The 15,635-nt window shown below is 48.6% G+C and overlaps 9 protein-coding genes across 11 annotated transcripts in view; 3 read left to right on the top strand and 6 right to left on the bottom strand.

The window, feature by feature from the left end:
- gukh (NHS actin remodeling regulator GUK-holder) overlaps positions 1 to 6,123 on the bottom strand; it is a 39,843-nt gene extending 33,720 nt beyond the window's left edge. For all 3 annotated transcript variants that reach the window (XM_017180792.3, XM_017180793.2, XM_070286180.1), the window contains exon 1: positions 5,024 to 6,123. In XM_017180792.3, the coding sequence (XP_017036281.1) occupies positions 5,024 to 5,645 (622 nt within the window). In that variant the 5' untranslated portion in view covers positions 5,646 to 6,123. The remainder of the gene's footprint in view (positions 1 to 5,023) is intronic.
- A 199-nt stretch (positions 6,124 to 6,322) lies between these two features.
- LOC108084580 (very long chain fatty acid elongase F) lies at positions 6,323 to 7,396 on the bottom strand. The gene is made up of 2 exons (XM_017180854.3): positions 7,111 to 7,396; positions 6,323 to 7,056 (listed from the first exon to the last, which is right to left on the bottom strand). Exons 1-2 carry the CDS (start codon positions 7,324 to 7,326, stop codon positions 6,508 to 6,510), a joined length of 765 nt encoding a protein of 254 aa, XP_017036343.1. The 5' UTR covers positions 7,327 to 7,396; the 3' UTR covers positions 6,323 to 6,507.
- A 91-nt stretch (positions 7,397 to 7,487) lies between these two features.
- Ndc1 (Nuclear division cycle 1) lies at positions 7,488 to 9,551 on the top strand. Its single transcript, XM_017180850.3, has 2 exons — positions 7,488 to 8,011; positions 8,077 to 9,551. Exons 1-2 carry the CDS (start codon positions 7,614 to 7,616, stop codon positions 9,416 to 9,418), a joined length of 1,740 nt encoding a protein of 579 aa, XP_017036339.1. The 5' UTR covers positions 7,488 to 7,613; the 3' UTR covers positions 9,419 to 9,551.
- Positions 9,456 to 10,741, bottom strand: LOC108084581 (putative OPA3-like protein CG13603). The gene is made up of 4 exons (XM_017180855.3): positions 10,545 to 10,741; positions 10,317 to 10,485; positions 10,114 to 10,256; positions 9,456 to 10,053 (listed from the first exon to the last, which is right to left on the bottom strand). Exons 1-4 carry the CDS (start codon positions 10,684 to 10,686, stop codon positions 9,749 to 9,751), a joined length of 759 nt encoding a protein of 252 aa, XP_017036344.1. The 5' UTR covers positions 10,687 to 10,741; the 3' UTR covers positions 9,456 to 9,748.
- Positions 10,742 to 10,896: 155 nt separating this feature from the next.
- On the bottom strand, positions 10,897 to 11,496 carry LOC108084583 (putative OPA3-like protein CG43998). The gene is made up of 2 exons (XM_017180857.3): positions 11,186 to 11,496; positions 10,897 to 11,125 (listed from the first exon to the last, which is right to left on the bottom strand). Exons 1-2 carry the CDS (start codon positions 11,494 to 11,496, stop codon positions 10,975 to 10,977), a joined length of 462 nt encoding a protein of 153 aa, XP_017036346.1. The 3' UTR covers positions 10,897 to 10,974.
- Positions 11,497 to 11,563: 67 nt separating this feature from the next.
- Positions 11,564 to 12,301, bottom strand: LOC108084582 (putative OPA3-like protein CG13603). Its single transcript, XM_017180856.3, has 3 exons — positions 12,018 to 12,301; positions 11,794 to 11,962; positions 11,564 to 11,735 (listed from the first exon to the last, which is right to left on the bottom strand). The coding sequence occupies exons 1-3, from the start codon at positions 12,157 to 12,159 to the stop codon at positions 11,564 to 11,566; spliced, it is 483 nt and encodes a 160-aa protein (XP_017036345.1). The 5' UTR covers positions 12,160 to 12,301.
- A 25-nt stretch (positions 12,302 to 12,326) lies between these two features.
- LOC108084586 (uncharacterized) lies at positions 12,327 to 12,996 on the top strand. The gene is made up of 2 exons (XM_017180859.3): positions 12,327 to 12,486; positions 12,584 to 12,996. The coding sequence occupies exons 1-2, from the start codon at positions 12,397 to 12,399 to the stop codon at positions 12,917 to 12,919; spliced, it is 426 nt and encodes a 141-aa protein (XP_017036348.1). The 5' UTR covers positions 12,327 to 12,396; the 3' UTR covers positions 12,920 to 12,996.
- On the bottom strand, positions 12,916 to 14,520 carry Rpt2 (26S proteasome regulatory subunit Rpt2). Its single transcript, XM_017180852.3, has 2 exons — positions 14,365 to 14,520; positions 12,916 to 14,306 (listed from the first exon to the last, which is right to left on the bottom strand). The coding sequence occupies exons 1-2, from the start codon at positions 14,365 to 14,367 to the stop codon at positions 12,990 to 12,992; spliced, it is 1,320 nt and encodes a 439-aa protein (XP_017036341.1). The 5' UTR covers positions 14,368 to 14,520; the 3' UTR covers positions 12,916 to 12,989.
- A 26-nt stretch (positions 14,521 to 14,546) lies between these two features.
- LOC108084579 (uncharacterized) lies at positions 14,547 to 15,619 on the top strand. The gene is made up of 2 exons (XM_017180853.3): positions 14,547 to 14,924; positions 14,984 to 15,619. Exons 1-2 carry the CDS (start codon positions 14,643 to 14,645, stop codon positions 15,569 to 15,571), a joined length of 870 nt encoding a protein of 289 aa, XP_017036342.1. The 5' UTR covers positions 14,547 to 14,642; the 3' UTR covers positions 15,572 to 15,619.
- The last annotated feature ends 16 nt before the right edge of the window (positions 15,620 to 15,635 follow it).

Genomic DNA, 15,635 nt, shown 5'->3' with positions numbered 1-15,635 from the left:
AGACCCGATACCCGATACACGTCAGTTGGAAAAAGGCTTTTAACGACGCCCTTCAACCGCCGTGCCGCTTCCCGAGGCTATTAATCAAGGCAGCACGAATCGCATCCGCTGCACCACTGCGACACTATCGAAGCACCATACGGATTTACAGCCCACGGCGCTGCATATACATAACGTATATATATACATAAATACCGCTTAAGGGCACACAACAGACAAAGCCCAGACAGACACATTAATTTCGAGTCATTCGCCCATTCACGGGGCTGTTAAGAATCAAAAATTGAGAATCAAACAAGGCGCTGCGCTTCAAATCCGATCGTCTTCGATCTTCCACCAGGTGGAAGAGGAGGGACAGGCACACATTGGAGTGGCTCCACAGTTGTGGGGGCAATCAACAATGGAGAGGGGAGCAGGGAGTGGGCAGTGGGGAATGGGGCTCGTTCAGTCGTCGAACGCATAGCTTAAAGTTCAATGACTGACGCGTTGCGTTCTTGTTCTGGCTGCGGTTGTCGTCGCTTTGCAGTTCCTCTCAGAGTTAGAGTTGGAGTTGCTGTGACTGCATAGGAATCCATCAGCAGGCAACTTTGACTCGAACCCCATTTATATTGGCCATTCGACTTGGTCTTGTGCCTTTGCTCTTGGTTTTGGTTTTGGTCTTGGTTCTCTTCGCCTGGCTAGCCAAACGTGCAAAAATGCGGCAGCGATCGACAATCAATCCTACAGATTCCAGACGCAGCTTCGCTTCTTCTTTGCTGCCACTCGAGGAGGCACGCAACAAGCCATTTTTTTGCATGCCTCTTCACCGCGTGGCCTTAAGTGGCTGCTTTACTTGCGGCCAAGTTGAGCAAACAAAAGCCGAACAAATCTGGCCAAGAGTGTTATCTAAGAGCGAGAGGAACATGCCGACTTGCCAGAGTAAATACATTTTGTATTTCTGGAGCTTGAAACAACTGAAGCGAAGAACTCTTTGCTTTTTACAAGGTTTATTAAAATCTGTATGGGACTATATAGAGCTAGAATGGAGCCATAGCGAAGCTATATTTGACTTATTTAAATGAGATCCTGGATAAACTGTGTATTTGAGAAAACACAACATGGTTAAATGAGATTTTAGGAGTCATAGCTGCATAGAAAATTAAAGTGAGTCAAAGCCCTCAAACTGGGCATCCCTGCTCAATGGTAATTTTAAGAAATATTATATTAATATATAACATATCGGGTCGGAACAGCCCAAGAAATCGGAACCTGGGCCTTGGACTGCAACTAAAGCTGAGACTTCGACTTCGACTTTGACTTCGCCTAAGAATTCATCCTGGCCGCCAATGTTTACATGCACACGATGACAGACGCGTCTATTTATCTGTATCTGAATCTGGTTGGCTGGACTGGGACTGGGACTGGTTGTGTTTGGTTGGTTTACATTTCGGTTTTGCGCTTCGAGTGAGAGAAAAATGTTGGGAAAATAAACAAGAGCTCCGCCTCGGCGAGAATGCCAGCCGCAAGTGAAGTGGAGTGGAGTGGATTGGCCCCAAAAAACCCAAACAGAAACCGAGTCAGAAACGGAAAATAAAAGGGGGCCCTGGGGCAGTCTTTGGCTGCAGCGATCAAATGCTCATCAGCGCACTTGAAAAATAATGCGTTTGCCGTTTAAGACAAAAAAAATAAGAGCCGACGCAATGCAGTTATATCTGCGGCTGTGGCTGTATCTGTATCTGCTGCGAGTACAAGAACGAGTGCCAGTATGTATCTTTTTGTACATTTTCGAGGCATTTTCATAGCTGGCTGTGTTTTTCGTTGGCTTGTTTGTTTAGTTTTCGAGGCAGCCCAGCACAGCGCACACAGATACGCACGCAGACACTCGCACGCAATGTTGCAGGTGGGAACAGGTTTTTCGTTTGGTCTTTAGTTTTCGTTTTTCGGTTTCGTGTGTCTTTTTTCGTGTGTGTATGTTTGGATGCGGGCCGTATCTCTTTTGGCCTTAGCCAGCAACTGGCAACAACTTGCGCGTTATTTATGCCCCCACTGTGTGGCCGTAATTACGAATTTCGTATTTCCTGCTGGAAAGAATCCACGGGCATGTGTATCTCTGCTCATCTAAGCAACCTAGGCCCACGCACATGTGTCCTCCGGCTGGAGTCAAGTTCCCAGTAAGAGACCACTGCCCAGTAAGTGCGTAAGTGGACAGCGGCGAGTGGTGCTCTTCAAAGAAGCCTCCTCCTTTTGCGAAAAGCGCCTGCTGCGCCCATGCCAGTCACGTACAACTGCAACATGTTGCCCGGCAATATGGCCGATCCGATCGATGGTTGGATATATAGTAAGTGCGTTAGTTCCTTGGTTACCCTTGGTACGGCGGTAAAAGGCCTACAACGAATGGGAATTACCCTCGACGGCTGGTTGGCTGCTCCTCACGCTTGGTTGCCCTCGTATATAAAATTCAGCCAAGAGCCACTTTTCCGAGTGGTGGTTAGCATTCGCCACAAATGGCGCGATGTAATGGCATTTCTAATATGGACACATTAATGGCCCCGGGGCACACAGGTGAGAGGGAGGGGCGGGCACATGGAGTTTGAGGGGATGAAAATTGCAAAATTTCAAAATTAACAACCAACAACAGCTGGGGAGAAAATAATAGTTCTTGAAAACCAAATGTTCACACAACAGACTAAGGAAATAAATGTTTTCGATGAGAATTACTAAGGGGAAATAGCTATTATATAAAACCATTTATACTTTTGTTAATTGAGGTGCTGTTTATGTTTAATTATTGTTATGGTATTTCTAAAATGGTAATGGGAAAATTAATATATATTTTTGCCATAAAAATTTCATTATTATAATGGGAAAACAAAGATGTTAAGCGATTAAAATCTATTTTTGCAAACGTAAATAAACTAAATTTAGATTATTTTTAAGAACGATATGTAATTATTGTCTGTTTTAACTTCAATTTATATTAAGCTTTATTTATTTTACCCTCGTTTTCAAATTTTCTTGTAACTTTAATGCTGAGATAAGTTCGCTGGATTGTGAAACTTATTATCATATACAGCTTAAAGAAATACATTAGTAAATGGTCTAAACTTTTAAAAAATATTTTAAACTGTTGCTAAAACATGCCTTTATATTTGATGTTTCTCATAGCTCTATTATTTCGCTCACAATTGTTGCACATATGCAGAAGCCAGAGAGTGCCTCTGCTCTTGTTTTTCCCGGGCTTCATACCTGAGCAATTAGTGCGACGTTTCCACTGCACATGCAGTAGCCCAAAGAGCAGCGGCAGCTGCTGTTCGGCTCGCCACTTGGGCAGCTGACAAGGAGCTGAAGGGGCAGAGCTCTTGCAAAATGACAGCTGACAATGGATTGCCACGTTCTGCCTCTCTGGCTGAAAAAGGCAGCGGCTAAGTGCACAATAATAATAACAACGACCAGAGCCAAGCGAAAAAGCTGCAGTCAGCGTCGCCAGACTGGCGTCGAGATTTCATAAAATTATTGAACGTTTTCAGGCGAATAACAAAATTTGGGGTGCCAGCGAAAAGGCAAAAAGGCGATAAACTGCAAGAGAAGCAATACGGATAGCCGGCCGAGAGATTACCCAATGGAAAATCGGCTTTTCGCATATCAAGCAGTTTGACAGCCACTGCAGATAACCTGTTGCTGCTGCCTGCCACAGTTGCCATTTACCAGTTGCCACACAAATGGCCATTCGTGTTGGCCGGTATTTAACACAAGGTCGCGAAAACAATGAGCCAAACGACTTTAGACCGCTTATCTAAGCGCTGCACTCAGTCTCTCGGCTCCTCGGTAATTGTAGAAGCCTCCGCTGGACGCCGCCAAGAAGCTAATTGCATGGACAGGCACTGGCGACGACCCAGCCAGCTCCACCCACAAATCCAACTCTGAATAATAGCACAGGGGCGAGGGGAGCTTGCTGCGAAGGCGACAAAGTAAACAAGGTGTTAATTTCCACTGCTCCGCTTGGTATTATTCCCTCGTTTCCTTTTCAATTGAGAGATGCTCTGGATAAAGGGTATGGCGACTATAATTGCCAGTTTGTCACGATAAAAGGCAGGGACTTTGTAGTAGACTGAAAGGGACACTTTTTCATTGCATAAAAAAAAATAACAGGCATCATAAGAGGAGGTATCTCTTTTCGATGTTGCTACTTTTTAAGTACTTTTCTCTTTTTAGTTATATTTCTTTGAAAATAAAACTCAGTGTTCCTAAATGACATTACTCGGATTTCATTCCATATTTCTCTATTAAAATGATTTAGAAAAGAAATTCGTGCCAAATAATAAAATATATATGCAAATCTTAAGTTTGAAAAAAATATGCTTTAATCAGTCTTTTTTGTTCAATTGTATTATTATTTTTTTGTAGACAAATAAGTCTTTATAAAGAAAGCGTTGTGACCTAAATAAATCAACAAAAGAATCAGTTATAGTATTCATGAGTTTGGAATTAGAATATTGACAATGAAACGAAAAGATTTTTAATGGCAAAAAAAGATTCCACGAAAAGCAATGAAATGTAATTAGAATATACAAAACAATGATGGAAAAATATAAATTCTTACACTTAATTTATGTGCAGAACCTAACTTTGTGACACATTTATCAACTTTTTTAATAAAACCCTTTGCAATGCACTTTAGGTTAGGGTACAAGGGGCCCCGCCTTTACATCTTTCAATTATACACTTTTTTTGCTCTTTCCTTTTGCGCCTTTGCAAATTGAATTCCCTCGCGAGCTGCGAAAGCAGATAAGATTGGAGCACGTTCGTCGGCCCCGCTCCCCGCTCCCTGCTTCCTGGTCCCTGCTCCCAGACAGCCACCCACACAGAAGCAGGGCCACGCATACAAAGCGGCAGCAGCAGATGACAGGCGATAAGCACAAGCCGCTCGTGATAACGCACTTGACTTTGTCGCGAATCGTGCGGGGAATATGCGCCGCTCCCACTCGTCACGGATGGGATTACTCCCCGGATTAGTAAAGAGTTGGATGGTGATGGATGTACTTACGAACTGTGACCGTTTTCGGGTCGTAGGCACAGACGCGTCGCTCCACCGCCGCAATCTTGCGCTGCACGCGGCCCGCCCGCTCGCCCACCGCCTGCAGGTCCCGCTGCAGGTCGTCGAAGATGTCGCTGGCGATGAGCACCAGGCTGGCCAGCTGCCGCAGGGCGTTGCTCAGCGTAATGTTGCTGATCGAGTCGAACTCGTGGCCGGACACCACCTTGGAGGAGCCGGCGGTGGGCGATTGCGGGGCACTGGCGATCCGGGCCAGTGCAGGCCGCTGCTGGCTGGGATGCCGCGAATTGGGCAGGGACTGCGATTGGTGGCGCGTGGGCGATGTGGACAGGAACTCGACGTGCTGCTTCAGCTTCTTCATGGGTGCCGGAGCTGGAGGCAGGGGCTGCTGCTGCAGCTGCTCATCCTCCCCGTTGTGGCTGTGGTGCACCAGGACCCGGGTGAGCGAAGTGGGCGAGCCATCTGCATCTCCGTCCGGCGACTGCTTGTTTATGCAATTGTTGTTCCGGCACTTGCCCGGCGTGCAGTGGAAGCGGCCGGCGGCATGGCCCAAGCTGGCCGCCGTGGCCTGGGCCACATTGACGGGCTGTACCACGCGCTGGACGAAGGGCATCTCTCTGGGTCGGGCGATTACTAGCTGCACCTCATTCGCTCAGCTTCGCTACCGCTAGCCGGCACCAAAAAAAATAGTGATAATCCAAGCTAAACACACACGCGCACACACAGACGCCGAGTCGTCGGGCCGAACCAAAAACTGGTCGGACAACTTCTGGACTTGAATCCTCCGCGGTCGCAGCCTCCACTAGCTATTGTCTCCCGATTTCGGCATAAATTCCTTTGCCCGGTTCTCACGCGCGAACGCAAACACACAAACTAGTTTAATTTCAACTGGTTTATTGTATTGGGCTCCTTTTCGGCTACTGCCCAGCCTCGTACATCGCGCAATTAGCAGCCGCACTCGGAATATTGCCAGGTGATTAGTGCGATTTTATGGCCCGGCCGCCACCGTTACGCGTCGTTCGAAAGGTGTGTTGCCGGCTTCAGAAATCGACGGTCCGCGCACGTCGTCGTTCGCCGGTTTCAAAAATAAATATAGCAGGCTCAGTGTGGCCAGATGAATACACTCGGCTTTACCCCTAAAAAAATAATCTCAAACAAACGGTCACGCTGAATGACATATTTCAGACGCTTGCGTAAGGTCACTCTTGCAAAACTTTTAAAGCTAATTACGGTTTTTCAAACTAACGATTGGTTTTCGCTATTTATGTGTTTCAGGAATAATAAGACCAGTTTTAGGGACGCAATTTTGGAAATACAATATAATACAGCTCTCCAAAAACTAGTTTGCTGCCAACAAAGATAATGCAAAAAGAGCAAATAAACAGTGCTCTCTAGATATTATGCCAATATAACATCTTAATTAAATCAATAAAAGTTAATGTAACAAAATCAGTGAAAAATGTACAAACACAGGCTCAATTCTCCTTTTGCTTAGAATTCCGCATATAACACTGGACATAAAAGTTGGTAAACATGATTAACATGATCGCGGAGGAGCAGCTGTACAAAAAGGTCATTCCCTGTGATGTCTGGCACTCGGGCTGGGCGGCAGTATAGGCGCAATGGGCGAACATGAGGATGAACTGCAACATCTGGAGCAGTGTGAGATACCGCTTCCAGGGCACAGCACTGCCCGCGATGGCCGAGTAATAGTAGCAGTACATGACCACGTGCACGATGACGTTTAAGAAACAAAGCAAAAACAAGTGTCCTCCATAGCCATGGAAACGAATGATTAAGTATCCTGCAGACGGCATCAGGACGTGGTGGAACACATGCAGATAGGTTATCTGACGATACTTCTTGCGGAGCACAATGAAAAAGGTGTCCAGCAGGTCCACGATCTTGTTGATGTAGTAAGCGTAAGCAATGGTGCGTTCCCAGTTCTTCAGGGGGTGATCCTGCGGCAAAACTTTCATACACTTGAAATTGTATGGCCGGAACACGAACAGGAAATAGAATCCCTAGAACAAAATGTGATCAGTAAACTTTGCGGTAAAATGTGGCTCCAAACTTACTGGCAAGAGCATCGCTATATTGTAGAGTATCTGAATCATATTGTAGCACTTCAGAACACCATTTAGCTTATACGCTTCCCGGTGCTTCATGAACTTCCTGCCGCCCTTGAAGATCACTAGCAAGTAGCCCGTGATAATGATCAAAATGGGGACGGGTCCGGTGGCCAACGGCAGCTGCTTGGAGTCGACATAGGGAGTCCGGAATATTTCGAACATGTTAGCTCTAAGATTCTCAGATACACAGTGAATTATAGGACTGCTCACCACTTAAGCTTTAACTGGACGTTTAAATCATGGTTTTGTAGAAATATTTTGTAACGGGTTCTGATTTAAACCAGCCGTTAGGGACACTCTTCCAAGGGAGAGTATTTTTGCCTACCACATACGGTCACACTGTGCATGTGCAACAAAACGCGCGCGTAGCCGGCAATTGGCAAATATTGCAATAAATCGCGAAATTTAAAAAGAAATACGCTTAAGACCGGTGAAATAGTCGCCCAAAGATGTCCGCCAGCTCCTCCAGCAACGCCTGCAAGCTGCTCCTGCTTGGTCGCGGTATGCGCGCCACACTCCTGTGCGTGGCCATTCAGTTCCTCCTGCTGACTGTCTTCCTGCTGTCGGTGAACTTCACGCTGCTGCATCCGCTCGCCTGGGTGACCGGAACGCTGGGCCTGGTGGCCAGCTGGTACACCTGGTTCGCCAGCATCCCGCTGGTGATCGCCGTCGTTCTCTACGGGGTCTCTCTCTGTCAGCAGCACCTCTGGGAGCGTCCGTACTGCCCCACGCGCTACCGCTGGCTCCTGAACCACGGACCGCGCAAGCTGCTTTTCTTGGCCGCTCATATCTTGGTTGGATTCCTAACCGCGTGGCTCTACACGGGATATCTGCACACGGACTATCAGTGAGTTTAATTGGACGCTTGGAAAAACGAGAAAACTTACCAGGAAATTTCCTTTAAACCTGCAGGCATCTTCGGTACAAGTGCTACGGCCAAGACTGCGTGAGCGCTTACCATGTGTACCTGCTGGGCATGGGCATTACCGCCGGAATCTGCTACTTCGCCTCCGTCCACATGCGCCACGAGGTCTCCATTGAGTTCCCCATCGTGGAGCAGTCCCGCGGCGAGAGGCTCCGCGAACTCCTGTACGCCAGCCTGTCTCGATCCCTGTTCAGATCGCTGTTGCCCACGATTAGCTATACCTTGGCATTTTGGCTGTTAGGACCCCTAGTGTGCCGCAAACTGAGCCACTTCCTGTCGGTGGACCTGGACGAGCGACTGGAGGGTTTTTTCGGTGTGGCCACCAATGTCCGTCTCCTCTTCTACGGCTGGTTGCTAACTGCCCAGATTCTGAGCAATATGCACCTAATGCACTGCTTCTACGGCATGCTGCTGTCGGAGGACATTCCCCTGGTAGTGGCCAAGCAGCGAGCGCCCTTTGTCCACGAACAGGAGGTGACCGTGGTGGCGGGACTTGGGGTTTTTAACGTTTACGTAGTACAATGCCTGGCTGCTCACTACTTCTACAAGTTGGCCTGGCGTAAGGATTCCACACAGCGGGCCGAGATTTACCAGCTCACAGAGCCGGGCAACCGGCCGGCGAACTGGCGAGCGCTCTGCGATCAGTGCCTGAGCATCCTGGGCAGCTTCACAGAGGAACTAACAGAGTCTATGCAAAAGATCAGCGTGCTTAAGGGCGCCCAGAGCTTGCCCGTACCACCCAAAACCATCGAGTCCACCAATGCTAGCTTGATGGCCGAGAAGTTGCTCCTGCGGCAGTACAACCAGATGCACGGCATTCGGCCAATTGTGTCGCCAGCCCAGGAAGCAGCAGTTGAACGGCCGGTCAACGGCATCCGCCATGTGCCCAACTGGTGTGAGCGTGTGTCCACACAGATTGAGGGAGTGTTGCAGCGTCTGTTGAAGCGAGTCCCCGGCATCGTTTACTTCTTCAATGAGCAGGAAGGAGCCAAGACAGCCTACCTGCTGACCAATTCGCTGCCGGTGGTGTACATATCGCAGGCTTTGGCGCAGGTTTGCGTAGCCTCGCTTAAGGAGGATCGCTATGGGGTGGTCCAGAACGATCTGCCGGCCATCATCAAGGCCTTGAACAAGCTTCAAGGCGAGCTGCAGAAGCTGAGCAGCGTGATAGGAAGCCTGCGGGCGCCCAGCACTGCATTCAACGTCCTTCATTGCGCTGTGCGCCGTAGTTTGTACAACATTTGCAACTCCTTCGGCGACTACCTGGGGGATCTGCTGCCGCCCGGCGAGGAGGTGAGGCAGCTGCAGGATCTCATCTACCAGGAGTAGATTCCTACGTCACCCCCCATCACACACACACACACACTTCATCTTGTAACATGTTTTGCATCTCTTTCTTTAGTTGTTGTCTGCGGTAACAATAAAAATTTATAAATACAACTACAAATGTACAATAGTTAAATACACCTATTGACTGTTTAACTTATGAAGTACGTAATGAATAACACGCGATTTGATCATAACTAGCACTGATGAAATGGTCTGCAAGGTGAATGTGTACAAGCCGCTCTCTCCCGCGGAAGAGAGAAGCACTCACTGTTCCTCCATGGCCATTGCGAACATAAGCAGGGCCACATCCTGCTCCAGCCTTCGGTTGGGTCATGCTTCGGCTTTCACTGGCAGTGAGATCGCAGCGGTGGCTGCCTCGCCGAGCGACTGCTCCAGTTCCACGGCCACCTCGTCCAGGTGCTTTAATGCCTCCTTGGCCTTGCGATTGCGGCCGTCCACGAAGATCTGCGTCTCCAGGAAGTTCAGGGCACGGAAGGCCATGCCACCGAGTGGGTCGTAAAAGCCTTCATAGGTCTTTGGGTTTCTGGCACCCGCGCTCTGATCCGGCGTGTTGGGATCGAAGGGCACATACTCCAGTATAGGTTCCTTGTGCCACCGGAAGATGTTTCGCGAATCTGAGGATTAGGGAAGCTTTAGGAATCTCCGACAACTTAAAAGGTTAGTTGCTAAGCTACCTAGGTCAGCCATCACACGCGTCATCTCGCGAATCTGGGCATCCTGTCGCTCCAAACGGAAGTTCATCTCCGTCAGCATGTTGGTAAGCTCCATCTTCTCCGCCTGCATCTGTTCGTTCTTCTTGTTCTCCTTGATGCTTTGACTAGAAGCAGCCAGGGATTATTACAGCTGAAGTCAACTCCAAGGTTCGCCCTATACTAACCGTGAGTACTCAAAGATGAGCAGACCGGCGCCGATGGTGAAGATGATGAACTCGCCCAGCAGATTGGCTCCCAGCTCAATGGCCATCGCCTCGTTCAGCGGCGGCACATTTACACGTCCGCCCATGTTCAGCGCCCACATCTTGGTCTTCACCTCCACCCAATTGTAGACTGCAAAGATATGGAGGGGTTTAATCGCGGCTAAAGCACTAATCTCCTTAAATACTTACACTGCGCCGGCGGCATGCATATGTACTTCCTGAAGAAGGGACTCGACTTGGCGTTGGACTTGATCACATTGGCTATCGGCTTGCTGATCTGCTTGATGGCCAAGACACCAAGCTTGGCCGCAGGGAAGACGCCGATTACCATTGTTTTTTTTTTAACCAAAAATTATTACAAAATATGCATGCAGTGTGCCCGTAGCACGAGCTTTCGATTATACCAAAGCTCTGAAAAAATGCACTAAAGCGTGTAAGATACCAGTTATATTTAAATTTCTCGATTCCCTTTTTTATATGAACATTTGTATATTTATTGGAAAGCTATAGGTAAATATAACTCCCAAAATGAAATCTCAAATTCTCAAGGACTGAAAAATATATTTTGAATTATAAGAGTGGTAACCTAAAAGGGATAACAAAAATTTCATATAACTTTTTAAGTTTTGTTGCCATTCAAAACCGCCCTAATATAGGAAATGTCTTTATCCTGTTGCTCGAGATCTGCACTAATGCCGTCCAGTTGCTCAAACAGAACTCTCCTCTGCTCCATCTCCTCCTGGAGCTTCTTCCGCGTCTTTAACTGCTGCCTAAAACAAAAGAACTAAGATGAAACCGGGCGAGTACAAATGAACTGGGTTACGTCCAACCGGGAGAACTCATGGACGATCAATCCCCCACCAATGATAAACACAATGACTTCGCTGAGCATATCAGTGCCAAGTTGGGTTGCTATCGCGGAAGGGAGAGGCGGAACCCTCTTTGGTTGCTTCAGTCGCAGCATCTGCATCTTCCAGCGAACCTCAAATTTGTTGTAGAGCTGCGCCGGCGGGATGATGATGTAGCGCCGGACGTGGGGATTGTGTTTGCCGGCCCACATTAGAAGATTGCCGATGGGCTTGCTGACCCTCTTCAATCCATGTACAAAGATTTTCCCCAATGGAAAGCTTCCTATCACCATTGTCCCGAAACTTTAAATTTTGAAAAAACTCAAGGCAGCTGAAGTTTCGTAGACGACTTGGTTTCAGTTATGAACAGCGCCAGTCATATGATCTATCCTGGCTTCCTACCAACATCTTTAGCCGCCTAATTTCCTGGCTCTGAGAGGCTACCTTCTCGGAAAGGTTTTTAATTTTCGTATCTAATTGCTCTCGAACAAGTCTGTTTTCTTCCTGCTTAGATTTCTCTTTTCTGTTCTGCCTAAGAAATGGAGATCATTTATTTAGTTTATTATATAAAGAAATAAATAATTATAAACCTGGAAAACTCCGCCACCAAAGCAAGACAACCTATGAGGAATATACACATCTCGCCCAGCAGGTCTCCGCCCATTTCAATGGACATCGCGTGGTTCAGAGGTGGAACAAAACGCGGCTGCCTCATCCCCAGCATCCACATCCTTGAGCGCACAGAGATATTGTTGTATACTGGAAATTAATGTCAGGCTATCAGACCGTGGCAATTGTCCCACAAAGTACTCACATTGGGCTGGAGGGGCGACAACCAGAGCTTTGAAGGCCGGATTCCTTGTAGCCCTACGTTTTATCAGATTGCTAATGGGTTTGGCAATGTGCCTAACACCTAATAATCCTAATTTTACTATGGGGAAGGTGCCGACTACCATTCTAGAAGCTGTATAACTAAAATCTCTTGGACCTAACGTGCTAATCGAGCAACTTTAATTTTCCTTATCCCTTTTTTTTCGATTCGTGGAAACCGTTAGGCAAGGTTTTTTAAAAAAGGTAACGTTTTCTTAGCTTTTACTGTATAAAAAAGGTTATTTTGGCATTACGTACACGGCCACACTGTTCAGCTCTATAGTTTTGGATTTGTTAATACTTTAACACACTTCATCAACAAAATGTCGGCGCCTGAAAGCTCTGATGAGGAAACAGACTTCAAAGTGGTTTCCTCTACCAATTATCAGCGTGTCCAGGATAAAGTAGCCAAGGTATTATTCAAATATGCTTCTCGATGCTGCCAACTGTCTCGGGAAATCAGCTGGACTCCTGGCCATTATCCGAATTAAAATGCACCCTATCTTCCAGATAAGCTACGCAGATGGCATAGCCGATGGTCGGGAAAAGGTGTTTCAGGACAGCTTCGATCAGGGCTACGAGGATGGTCTTAAAACGGCCTTGAAACTGGCCAAACTTAGCGCCTTCTATGAAACCCTTCAAGAACATGCGGAACGAGAGGCCTATCAGATCCTTAAGCTCGCAGATCCCGCAGCCAAGGAGCACTTCAAGTATTTAGAACACCAAGGAGCACCTCTGAGCGTTGTGAGGGAGAAGCAAAGGACCTACTTGGACGACCTGATAGGACAATGTGCACAGGCTCTCCCAGCAACTACAAATTTATTCGCATCGGGCTCCTCTAGTTAGTGTTAATGTGGTTTAATGGATTTTTTTGGGAATTATCAAAATTAACTGAAAATATAGATCCTTTTGCGACTTATAAATACAGGCCCTCGGGCGTGCCCTCCTTCTTCCGGTAGAGGACGCTCTCCTTCGACTTCTTAAAGTCCTCGTTGGTCACCTTCATGCGGCGCTCACGCAGCGCCATGAGGCCTGCCTCCGTGCAAATAGCCTTGATATCGGCGCCGGAGAGATCATCCTTGGCCATGATCAGTTCGCTGAGGTTCACGTCCTCGGCCAGGGTCATGCGCGAGGTGTGGATGGTAAAAATGCGGCGCTTGGTCTTCTCGTCGGGCAGCGGGAACTCAATCTTGCGATCAATACGACCGGGACGAATTAGCGCCGGATCCAGGGTCTCAATACGGTTGGTGGCCATGATCACCTTGACGTCTCCGCGCGAATCGAAGCCATCCAGTTGGTTGAGCAGCTCCAGCATAGTACGCTGGATCTCACGCTCGCCACCAGAGTTCGAATCGTAGCGCTTTGTACCCACAGCGTCGATTTCGTCGATGAACACAATGGAGGGTGCGTGCTCCTCGGCCACGCGGAAGAGCTCTCGCACCAACTTGGGCCCGTCACCCAGGTACTTCTGGATCAGCTCAGAGCCCACCACACGCAGGAACGTCGCCGAGGTTTGGTTGGCCACCGCCTTAGCCAGCAGGGTCTTTCCTGTGCCCGGGGGACCGTAGAGAATGACACCCTTGGGCGGCTTGATGCCCATCTCCTCGTAGTATTCGGGATGTGTCAACGGCAGCTCGACGGACTCCTTGATCTCCTGGATCTGAGTGTCAAGTCCACCGATGTCTGCGTACGTCTCTTGCGGCGCCTTCTCCAGCTTCATCACCGTGACCATGGGGTCAGTGTCGTCGCTGAGCACTCCCACCACAGCGTGCACCTTGTGGTTGAGCAGCACGGAGCAGCCCGGCTCCAGCTGGTCCTTGTCCACGAAGGACAGAATGCTCACGTAGTGCTCGGAGCCCACAGACGTCGACACGATGGCGTGGTTGTCGTCGATGATCTCCTCCAGATTGCCCACAGACATGGGTGTGCCGCGCAGGTCGTCCACCTTGGAGCGCTCCTCCTCGTTCTTCTCGTCCTGGGGCTTCAGGCGCTCCTGGTTGCGGATGAACTCGTCCTCCATCATGAGGTAGTCCTTGATCCGCTCCAGCTTCAGCAGCTTCAATCGGCAGCGGGTGTGGGGCGTCACCTGGGGCAGCTTCATGGCCGCATCTGGACCCTTTGCGCGACGCTTCTTCTTGCCGACGCGGGTCGGGATCGGGGGCTCGTACTTCTTCTTTTTGTCCTTGTCATCCTTCTTGTCGCCAGCGCCCCCTTGGGCCGATTGGTTTTGTCCCTGCAAGGCGAGGATTAGCGGTTAGCAGTTAGTTGCGTCCCACCCAGTTTCTCCTTACCATTTTGCTTCTGTGCTGCAACTAGTTTCCACAACCTTTAACAATCTTTCTGACTTTTTTTGTCGGCAACACAAAAACAGAATTTCTACTAGTCATAAGCGAAGCGAAGTTGGCTGCGGCTACCTTACCGTATCTGTGAATCGGACGCTCTGGCAGCACTCTGACTGCTTATCGATAACAGCGAAAACAGTCTGGCAACGTCGGATTTGTTTGTTTATTGTTTGGTTTCTGCCGCGAATTACTGAAAATATTTAAATTGCTGCTATTAAAGCTAATCAATGGAACAAAATGCCAAGAACATCGATATCAAACTCGACACCGGCGACGTTTTGACTACCGGCACTGCAGCGGAGTTTGTGAACGGCATCCTGGACTTCCTGCTATATCAGCGACGCCAGATTCCCTTCGTCTACAAAACGTACAAGTATTATGTGGAGAAGTGGTCCGATGCGGAGGAATTGGGGCAAGCGCCGGATCAGGGGTCGTTTGCCAACTATCAGCTCAACCAGCAGCGGTCCAAGGCGAAGGCCACCAAGGAGTCCATCAGCGACATGCGAGAGGTGCGTACAAGACGTCGAGATACGAGATTTGCTTACCTGACACATGCCCTTACCTGCAGCTCATAAGACAAGCCTTCAGGACGTCCGCCGTGAAAAGCCTACGGTTTCTGTTCGGCACCAATACCTTCATGCCCTCGGAGGCGTACACCCTGCACATCCCCCACGAGTCCATATCAAGGTCTCACTACTGCGAGCACCATGCCTTGCCTGAAGGTCGTATCAACCAGGCGCTGCTCCGCCTTCTAACCTGCGAGGATCTGTACACGCTCTTCTCCACGGAACTGAATGCCACCAATGTGTTTCTGGAACTGGAGCTGTTCACCCCCTCGGAAACCCCGCAGGATGCGACTAATCTTATACCCAAAGCTGTTCTGAGTCGCCTTCCGCGCAGCTGCAAGAATATACACTTGCACCTCTTACACAGCAGTGAGCACCCATTAACCGACTTGCGATGCTGCCAACAGATGGAAATTTACGAGGATCTTGGCCTGCTCAAACTGGACACATCTGAAGACGACTGCAGCACGACTAGCGTTTATGCAGAGCCATCATCCAAGGAGTCCAGCGGCTGGTGGCAATCTGAGGTCATAGTGCGTGGATTTAGGACTCCGCCCAACCAAAAATCCGGTGACTTGTGGACTAGCTAGCATTTGTAGTTATATAAGACCTTTTCTATATACCAACTTTGTGCGGTTTCCAAGAATAAAGTGT

This window comes from Drosophila kikkawai, chromosome 3R, assembly GCF_030179895.1.
Source record: "Drosophila kikkawai strain 14028-0561.14 chromosome 3R, DkikHiC1v2, whole genome shotgun sequence".
In the NCBI taxonomy this organism is placed as follows: domain Eukaryota; kingdom Metazoa; phylum Arthropoda; class Insecta; order Diptera; family Drosophilidae; genus Drosophila; species Drosophila kikkawai.
The sequence above is the reverse complement of the archived record's forward strand: the minus strand, read 5'-3'. Positions and strand labels throughout refer to the sequence as shown.

Bases quoted from the DNA above. Each gene is read 5' to 3' on its own strand.
- LOC108084580 (XM_017180854.3), bottom strand. From the start codon at position 7,326: ATGTTCGAAATATTCCGGACTCCCTATGTCGACTCCAAGCAGCTGCCG. The intron at 7,057-7,110 runs GTAAGTTTGGAG...ATTTTGTTCTAG, and splicing joins ATATAGCGATGCTCTTGCCA to GGATTCTATTTCCTGTTCGT.
- Ndc1 (XM_017180850.3), top strand. From the start codon at position 7,614: ATGTCCGCCAGCTCCTCCAGCAACGCCTGCAAGCTGCTCCTGCTTGGT. The intron at 8,012-8,076 runs GTGAGTTTAATT...TTAAACCTGCAG, and splicing joins TATCTGCACACGGACTATCA to GCATCTTCGGTACAAGTGCT.
- LOC108084581 (XM_017180855.3), bottom strand. From the start codon at position 10,686: ATGGTAATCGGCGTCTTCCCTGCGGCCAAGCTTGGTGTCTTGGCCATC. The intron at 10,486-10,544 runs GTAAGTATTTAA...ATATCTTTGCAG, and splicing joins ATGCATGCCGCCGGCGCAGT to TCTACAATTGGGTGGAGGTG. The intron at 10,257-10,316 runs GTTAGTATAGGG...GGCTGCTTCTAG, and splicing joins CTCATCTTTGAGTACTCACG to TCAAAGCATCAAGGAGAACA.
- LOC108084583 (XM_017180857.3), bottom strand. From the start codon at position 11,496: ATGGTGATAGGAAGCTTTCCATTGGGGAAAATCTTTGTACATGGATTG. The intron at 11,126-11,185 runs GTTGGACGTAAC...CTTTTGTTTTAG, and splicing joins ATCGTCCATGAGTTCTCCCG to GCAGCAGTTAAAGACGCGGA.
- LOC108084582 (XM_017180856.3), bottom strand. From the start codon at position 12,159: ATGGTAGTCGGCACCTTCCCCATAGTAAAATTAGGATTATTAGGTGTT. The intron at 11,963-12,017 runs GTGAGTACTTTG...ATTAATTTCCAG, and splicing joins TGTCGCCCCTCCAGCCCAAT to TATACAACAATATCTCTGTG. The intron at 11,736-11,793 runs GTTTATAATTAT...TCCATTTCTTAG, and splicing joins TTGGTGGCGGAGTTTTCCAG to GCAGAACAGAAAAGAGAAAT.
- LOC108084586 (XM_017180859.3), top strand. From the start codon at position 12,397: ATGTCGGCGCCTGAAAGCTCTGATGAGGAAACAGACTTCAAAGTGGTT. The intron at 12,487-12,583 runs GTATTATTCAAA...CCTATCTTCCAG, and splicing joins TCCAGGATAAAGTAGCCAAG to ATAAGCTACGCAGATGGCAT.
- LOC108084579 (XM_017180853.3), top strand. From the start codon at position 14,643: ATGGAACAAAATGCCAAGAACATCGATATCAAACTCGACACCGGCGAC. The intron at 14,925-14,983 runs GTGCGTACAAGA...CCTTACCTGCAG, and splicing joins CCATCAGCGACATGCGAGAG to CTCATAAGACAAGCCTTCAG.